At 42.2% G+C, this 8,953-nt stretch overlaps 1 protein-coding gene across 1 annotated transcript; it reads left to right on the top strand.

Moving 5' to 3' along the window:
• Window positions 1-822: 822 nt before the first annotated feature.
• Window positions 823-8,177, top strand: LOC127238460 (zinc finger and SCAN domain containing protein 4C-like). The gene is made up of 2 exons (XM_051207079.1): window positions 823-1,221; window positions 7,203-8,177. Exons 1-2 carry the CDS (start codon window positions 823-825, stop codon window positions 8,175-8,177), a joined length of 1,374 nt encoding a protein of 457 aa, XP_051063036.1.
• Window positions 8,178-8,953: the final 776 nt, after the last annotated feature.

Below are 8,953 nucleotides of genomic sequence, written 5' to 3' on the forward strand. Positions count from 1 at the left end.
GCCCCCCCCCCAAGTCCATAGGGAGTGGAATTTAGGAGGTGTGGCCTTGTTAGTGGAGACTGGATGACACACACCTTTAATCCAGACCACGGGGCTGGAGGGCACACCTTTAATCTAGACCACATCTTTGCCAGGAGTCAGTCAGTGTGGGGGTAAAATTTGAGATTACATACACTTGAGAATCAGTATATTCCCATTTCACTGAAGGAGTTAGCAGTCTTTTGGAGGCTCCAAAAACCAAGATCAAGCACCAGGGATGAACCCTGATCACATAACCCCGGGCCCAAGATGTGCCAGACTTCGTTGACTCCCCATGGGAAGCATTGCCCACTCTGTGGGGTGGAGAGTGACATTAGCATAGAGTGGAGGTTAGAGGAGCAGGAGCCAAGGAGAGACTGGGAACCGGGACTGATATCTAAAATGAGAAAAGATTAATTTTAAATAAAACAAATTCATGAAAGGAAAACATCAAAGATGTAGTATTAGCCTCAGCTCCAGAACCAACACTGTCTTCACGACTCCTTACTCCCCTCCATTATGGACAGAACCTGTGAACTGAACTGCAAGGGAGCTACCATAATGAAATGCCTTTATAAGAGCTCCATGGTTATGGTTATTGCTTATCAAGGAACTACTAAAACCGAACTTAAACAGGAACCATTAATGACAAAACTGTGAGTAGATTTTTTTTTTATTTCAACATGTACCTTCTTTTAATTCATAGCTCTAACCATCCACACATTTCTTTTACAGATCTTGGCGTCACGTGACAGATATTTGACTGCCATGGGTGAATGAATGTTCCTGAGGCATCTAAGCACAATGGCTTCTCAGCACAGAGAATCACTTAAGACCAATACACAAGAAAATGACCATGTTTTAAAAAACATGGACTTTATACCAACCAAAGATTCTTCTGTGCACCAGGAAGAAGACACCTCTAAGTTCGCAATGTCTGAACTCAACATTCCCACACAAGGCAATTGCTCCTCCTGTGCAAAGCAGGAGTTACAAAACCTCTGGGAAATGTTCACCTCCTGGCTGCAGCCAGAGAAGCAGACCAAGGAGCAGATGATTGCCCAGCTTGTTTTAGAACAGTTTCTGAAAACTGGGCACCACAAGGACAAGACTGCCATGAAAGAGAAGTGGGAAGCAAGTGGCAGAAACATGGGGAGATTCATGGAGGGTTTAACGGATGACTGCTTGAAGCCTCCAGACATGGTGAGTACCGAGGGGGGCGGGGCAGTTAAGTCAGTAATCAAGACAGTTATTTTTATGTGTGGGAAAGTAGGAAGTTTTAGTTATTTTATCTGCGATGGTATATGGCCACACCAAAATATTCCAAATTGAGCTTTTCAACCTCTCTAAATTCATGGGAATAAAAGAGAAAGGATCCCATGACTTGCATAATCCTCATGATTATATTTAATGAATTTGCACAGTGGCAGAGAGACTGGGAGAAACACTTGACACACTCCTTTGCTGGATTAGCAGAGAAAGTGTGGGATTCCAAGATGTCTCTTTTAGGGAGGTGCTCACATTTGAGTCATGAGAACTGAGTCGGAATCTCAGCACACATTTGAAATCCTCCCTCCTCCCTCTCAGAACATGCCCGTGATCTCAGAACTGGGAAGGCAGAAACTAGAGATCCTATTGGGGAATGGATTTCTCGATTATCTGTTCCATGTCATTGAGATACCCCGTCTATAAAGTGAAAGTGGGTTCTAGTTCACACTCATGGGGGATCCCAAATTGACAGTCCATTCTCCCTAAGCTCTATCTAGCTCAGGTCCATCGTCTCTGTGAGCCCCCCACCACACACACACACACACACACACACACACACACACACACACACACACACCAGCATTCAAATCATCCCTCCTCCCTCACTTCGACTCATCTCCAGAGCTCAGCCCAGTGCTTTGCTGTGGCTCAGCGAATCTTCTTCCATCAGTTGCTGGATGTACCTTCTATGATGACAACTAGCGTAGTAAATAATCTGTATGAAGGGGACGCCCCATTCAGACTCCCTGTCCCCTACTGATTGCAGTTTTAGCTGGAGTCATCCTTGTAGATTTCCAAGAACTTCTCCAGCCCCAGGTTTCACCCGAACCATTTAATGGCTCTCTGTACCAAGATATCTGTCACGGTCCTCCCCTTCTATTCTCCTAGAAACTAGTTCTTGTTCCCTCATGTTCCCATCCCCATTCCCTTCCTTCCACCACCCTTCCCAGTTTACCCAGGAGATCTTAACTATTTTCTCTTCTGGGGCCCCTCTTCTGTCTTTCCCTCTTTCTTTCATTTTTATTTTTTATTTTTTATTTTTTATTTTTTTAAGGGTAGCTTTGCTTTTACCTTACTTCTCTGGAGTTGTGGATCGTTGCCTGGATATTGTTCGTTTTACATATAATATCAACTTGTGAGTGAATACATACCTTCTTTCCTTCTCTGTATATGAGTTACCCAGATGAGGATGGTTTATCCTAGTTCTTTCCATTTGCCAGGGAATTTCATGATATCATTGTTTTTAAATGCTGATTAGTTCTACATTGTGTGAATGTACCACATTTAGAACTTTCCAGGTTCTAGCAATTACAATTCATGTTGCTATTAATGTAATTGAGGAAATGACTTGGTGTTATCATTGAATATCATTTGGAAATAAGCCCAAGAGTGGTATTGCTGCATCTTTTGGCAGATTGGTTCCCAGTTTTCTGAGCAACGGACATTCTGATTTCCAAAGTGGCTGTAGAAATGTACCCTCCAACCATAAATGGAGGAGGTTTCACCTTCTCTACATCCTCTCTAACATAAGCAATTATCTGTAAATTTTGGTGCTATCCATTCTGATGGGCTAATAGGTATCTCAGACTCATGTTATTGTACATTTCAGTGATGGTTGGTGATGTAGAGCCCTTCCTCAAAGGTCTTCTGTTGAGAATTCTCCGTTTAGATCTGTACTCTGTCTTCTAATTGGGTTATTTGGTGTCTCCCTTCTTTTGTTCTCTGTATCTTGGCGGTCAACCCTCAGTTAGATATGGGCCCTGTGAACAAGTTTGCCTATACTCTAAGCTTCCATTTTTGTCTCACTGAGCATATGTTTGCCTACAGAAATGTCTCAGTTTCAGGAGGTTCCAAGGATTGATTGGTGCTGAGTCTGTGCCGCTACTGTTACATGTAGTAAGTGGTCTCCAGTGCCAATCCTTTCGAGGCTCCTTCCCACCTGTTTTTATAACAGTTTCATTGTGCCTGGATTTATGTTGATCCACTTGAACTTGGATTTCGTGCCCAAGGAAAGATAACTACCTATTTGCATTCTTCAACCTTTCAACGGGCAATTATGCCATCACTGAATAATATGATTCCTATTTTTCATTACATCATTTTGATCTTTTTCAAAGAACAGGTGTTTGTAGGTGTGTGCATTAATACCAGGCATTCAATTTGATTCCATTTGTATACCTCTGTTTTTAAATCAATACCAAACTGTTTTCATGACTACAGTTTTATAGAAGAGCTTGAGCTCACTGTAGGTGACACCACTATGTTCATTGATTCCTTGTAGTGCTCTTCCTCCGTATTGATATCAGCCCTTGCTTTGATTATTTCCTGGTGTCTACTATTCCTGGGTGGGTTTGCTTCTTTCTTTCTGTTTTCCGGTGTGCTGTTGGTCACTATTGTAAAGAGTTCTCAGTGTTCTTTATGTAGGAACTTAGTGCTGTGAAATTTCCTCTTAGCACTACTTTCTTTCATAAGTAGTCCCATAAGTTTGGGCATGTTTCATTCATTTTTGTTGAATTCTCAGATGTCTTTAATGTCTTTTTTGTTTCTTCCTTGACCCAGAGATGATTCAGTTGAATGTTGTTCAATTTCCATGAATACCTACCTAGGCTTTCTACACTTAGCATGGCTGTGGAATTCTAATTTTAAAGCCAGGGGTTTCAGAGCCAACTCAAGAAGTTCCAAGTAGCTGGAGGCGGTGTTGGACCCACACTCTGACCCAAAGCTCACACAGAGCAGTGGGCCATACAGGACAAAACCACACCTATTTTTCTCTTAAGTCCATTTCATTCAAAAAATTTTCTCAACCCTTTTCTCTAAAGTAATCTCTTGTTTGAGAGTGGTGTGTGCCTTTTATGAAGCAGAACGATTGGTCCTGGGTTTCTTCCCTTTCTGATACCCTTTATAGGTTGAGACCATTGCTATTAGGACATACTAATAATGAATGTTTATGGTGGTGGTAGTGTTTGTGTGTTTCCCTCTTTTGGGATTTGCTGGTGTGAGGGTGTCTGTTGCCTATGTATTTGTGGGAGCTACTGGTTTCCTTCTGTGGGAATTTTCCTTCAAGTACTTTCTGTAGGGTTGGATTTGTGAATAGATATTGTTTGAATTTGGTTTTGTCATGGGATATATTGTATTCTGTCTAAGGTGGTTGAAAGACTTGGTGTAAATAGTAGTAGGGGCTGGCATGCGTGGTATGAGAATACCCGTAGAACACTAAGTTTCAGGACCTTCTGGCTTTTGCAGTATCCATTAGGAGACTGGTGAAGTTTGATAGATCTTCTGTAAATATTACTTGTCCATTTTCCTTTGCTACTACGATTAGTATTCCTTTTTCAGTCTGTATGTGTAATGTATTGATTGTATACGGTGAAGGGTCTTCTTTGCGTTTTGCTTCAGCCTTCTTGTACCTTCGTCCACTTATCTTTTTTATGTTAGGAAAGTTTTCTGATTTGATTTTTTTGGATATCTTTTCTGTGTATCTGAGCAGGAATTCTTCTCTTTCTTCTTTCCCTATTATTCTTATGTTTGGTCCTTTTATGGTGTCTCAGATATCCCGGAGGGTGTATTTAACATTTTCTTTCTCTGATGAAATTATATCCTCTATTGTATTATCATGCCCGAGACCCTGTCTTCCATCCTTTGCATTCTATTTGTTGTGCTTGCATGTGAAGTCGCTCTTTGTTTAACCAGATTTCCCATTTTGAGCATCCCCTCATTTGGTGATTTCTCCAGTGCCTCTATTTGCATTTCCAAGTCTTGCTCTTAGTCCTACACTTGTTCATTTTTTCTTGGTTCTCTTGGCTTTCTTAGTTTCTTTATGATTTGTTTCTTTGAAGTTTTTGTTTGTGCTTTCTTCCATACCTTTATGGGAAAATCACATTTACTCCTTAATGACATCTCTCGTGTTTATGAGGTTATTTTAATATCCTTTATTTCTGCTTCATCTGTGTTGCGATGGTCTGCCGTTGCCGTTATATCCCCACTAGTTTCTGTGTCTACCATTTACTCTTTACGCTGTTGACTGTATTCTTGGACCACCAGCTACCCTTCTCTTCCTCTGATTGGTACAGTTTGAGCCTGTGCCTCTGGGTCTCTCCTCCTTAAACAGGTTCAGATGGGGCCTGTGGCTCCAGGGGTTGCTCTCCCTCCAGGTAAATGTGGTCCTGTGACTCTGATGTGCTTTCTTCACCAGGTGTATTGAGGGAATATGTATCCATTAGTTTCTGATGCAACAGGGGATGTTTAGGTAGGGATCAAGGAGGAGGAGGATGGGCAGCCAGTAGTGCTGCTGCAGATGTTTTAGAGCACTCACTGGAGTGCACTCTGTGGGCCTTGTCACTGAGAGCACCTCTGTCCTACCAGGAGCTTAGATGCTCATCCCTTCCTCCACGTGTATGGCAGGAGTGTGTCTCTCTTGCTCCCTGCGAGTGGGGGTTAGGGTTGGGGGAATTTCATAGGAGAATGGTGTGGAAAGGACACTGGGGCAGCACAACCCGGCTTGGGGACAAACGTGTCCCCGCAGGCTGTGGTGTGGATATCAGTGCTGTTACCTCTGCTTTTCAAGTGTGTTCTTAGTGTTGTCTGCTACTTCACCCTGCTGTTTATTTGAGGTCTCCCTCTATACACTAGTTAGAGTTTCACACTTTCCTTTATTCCGCATTTGACTCCTCTGATCTGATTTTCATATCATGATAGGAACGAGTCCCCCATTAAAATGCTGCCACAATTTCCAGTCGTGCTCTCAACAGCAGAGGCAGTGTGTTTATGTGGAAATGTTGTATGTGTTTGAAGTGTTTCAGTCATGTGTGAGTCGTGTTAATGGACTCTATAGTATGTAACCAAATCAGCTAAGTAATACAGCTATGATTCAAGGGTATCATAAGCTAGTGGTGGTGGTTGTTACAGCTAACAACAAAAATTAGACAACACAAACTGTAAATAAAGCCCACGCACGCAACAAAGTTAATGAACAGTTGTAGGTATAGGGACCGCTGACATACTAAGGGCTGAGAGTTGAGAATGGGAGATGCTCAGATAATTGAGTGAAAAATCCAAGATTGCTGAACATGAAAGCAGAAAGTTAAATCGCCAATCCAGAGTCAGAATAGCAAAATGCCACCGAGTACAAAATTATGGTAGACATCCCAAAGATTCCAGTAAGTAGCATGACTAATCCGAGGCTGAATGCTTAATTAGGAGCTTCATCTAGAGTATCAGAAAGAATATAGCGACAGTATAGAGGGAGGGGCGTCTGGGCACAGGGCGGTAGCCACAGATAGTCAGCGTCACAGAAAAAGTGGAAACAAGGAACTACAGATTACAGCAACACAAAGAAACACTAGCAATACAATTCTTATCTTCCTGTTAAACAGAACAAAGTGTATTCGAGCAGACAACTCACTTCAAGTAAAGAAGATAAGGGAGAGCCACAGGCAGGCTCTTTTGTCTCTCCCAATCTCCAGTCTCCCTTCTTGATTTCTCCTATACTGCCTTGGTGTCTTTCTTTAAGCCACGCATTTTGTCATAGTTACCCTAGCTTGGCTGTGATGGGGACAATCTTTGGAATCATGAGAACAAATATTAGAGGTGAAGGCCCCATTTTTCAGATTGGACAGACCTCATCTCTCATCAGTCAATGTATTGATCATTTGAGGTAATCGTTTTGGCCAGACACCAGGGAAACCCAATCTCCCCCTTTCCTTGGGAAAAATGACTCAACAGTTGCAAATACAGTGAGAATATTTCTTTGAGCTAACATAACTTGTGAATGTTAGGATAACCCTACGAGAGAGGAGAGACATAGACAAATGAGCTAACACACAGCCCAGTTATCCTATACAATGAGTTGGAAGGAAGCATTTCTGTAATCACTAGATTCAATGACCTTGATTATCTGGCTTTTTTTTTTTTTACAGGTCCATGTGTCTATGCAGGGAGAGGAAGGACTCTTCCCTGCACATATGGCGTTGAGTGAAGTAATCACGCTTCTGAAATCACTTCAGTCATCAACAGTATCAACACAAGAGATTGCAGGATCACACTTACAGATGTCCCCCAACACTTTATTAGCAACAAGTGAGTATCAGGAAGGTGCACAGAAGAGGGGTGTTGGGTGGCGACCCCTTCTTGGGCACGCTTTCATAGACTGTCTTGTTTGCACAGGATGTGAACACATTGAAGATGGCTACAACAATCCTCTAAACCTTTGCAAAGAAAATAGCAGCGATAGTAGTCCTGGAAATGAAATGGATTCCATTTTCATTATTCTTAAGGAGAAATGTCCTGAACCAGAGCAAGGAAGTGTCTCTGATGGAATCCCTTGGGATTCCAGAAGTTCACATCAAGACTCTCCCAGGTACCATGAAGTTTCTCAGAGGGCATCGTCTTCTGAAGCTGTCCCCAAGGAGGAACTAAAATCAGAGACTATGGATCCCATGGAACATGTGGAAGCAGAGATTATCAAGAGGCCAGAACAGATTGAACACTGTCAGAAGTGTGAGGCCAACCGCACATGTGAGGTTCACCAAGAGAGACTCCACGGAGTGCCAAAGACATATAAATGTGACCAATGTCCCAGAAGTTTCAAGTACCCTTCAATACTTTCAGTTCACCAGAGAAGGCACAAAAAGGAGAGGTCCTTTTTTTGTAACAAGTGTCACAAGGGCTTCTATAACCTCTCGGACCTAAATGTCCATTCAGTCACCCATGAAGGAATGAAACCTTTCGCATGTAACACATGTGGGAGATCTTTTAGCCATAAAACCAATCTCCTAGCGCACGAGAGGATTCACACAGGAGAGAAGCCCTACAACTGCTCCAAGTGTAACCACAGTTTCCGGCAGTCTTCAACGTATCACCGTCACAGGAGGAATTGCCACAAATCAGACTGAACTTTGCACCTTCCTCGGGAGAGGCTAGCTTGCTACAGGCTGATTTTGCTACCTGCACAGGAAGGAGCTTGTAGCCTCCACACAGCAAGCAGCCATTAATGGTGTGGTGTGCAACTTCTGTATTGTCCCATCTGGAGTCCCATTCTATTGTCATGGGCCCTTCAAGATGAAATCATATTTCTGTTGACTAACATGTTCTAATGCCAAAAGTGTCTTATAATTCTTGCCTCATATATTAAAAAAGTAAATGGATAGCAAATGCCTTTTATTATACTTGCTTTCGTATGTGTGTGTGTGTGTGTGTGTGTGTGTGTGTGTGTGTTTGTGTGTGTGTTTGAGCGACATCTGAATTTTTGCTGTTTGCCTTATTTTCATATCATGAGTAGACAATACAGGACTTAATTTTCAGAACTAATTTTTAAATCAGAAAATTGGCATCCTACACCAATGTCCTCACAGTTTCCAAACAATACCTGTCCTCAGTTTTCTTCTGTAGAGGTTGCATAACAGTAGCTTACATTCCCTGTAACTACCACTCTGTTCTTTTTGCAAACCCAAGTCTTAAGTTAGCATTTAAGTGCATTACCCTCTCAACTGTCTTCCATTGCACAGATGCTTACTGGTTAAAATTTACCCCTAGAGAAAGAGAATGAACATAAAAGAGGGACCCATTATTGGTTTGAAGAGAAAACTGAACCTAAAGAAAGGTCTAGAGACCTACAAGACTGCTACCTACTAACAATTTGAGCAACAGTGGAAAGGCTACCATAAATGCC

Source organism: Phodopus roborovskii, unplaced genomic scaffold (assembly GCF_943737965.1).
Source record: "Phodopus roborovskii unplaced genomic scaffold, PHOROB, whole genome shotgun sequence".
NCBI classification, from domain to species: domain Eukaryota; kingdom Metazoa; phylum Chordata; class Mammalia; order Rodentia; family Cricetidae; genus Phodopus; species Phodopus roborovskii.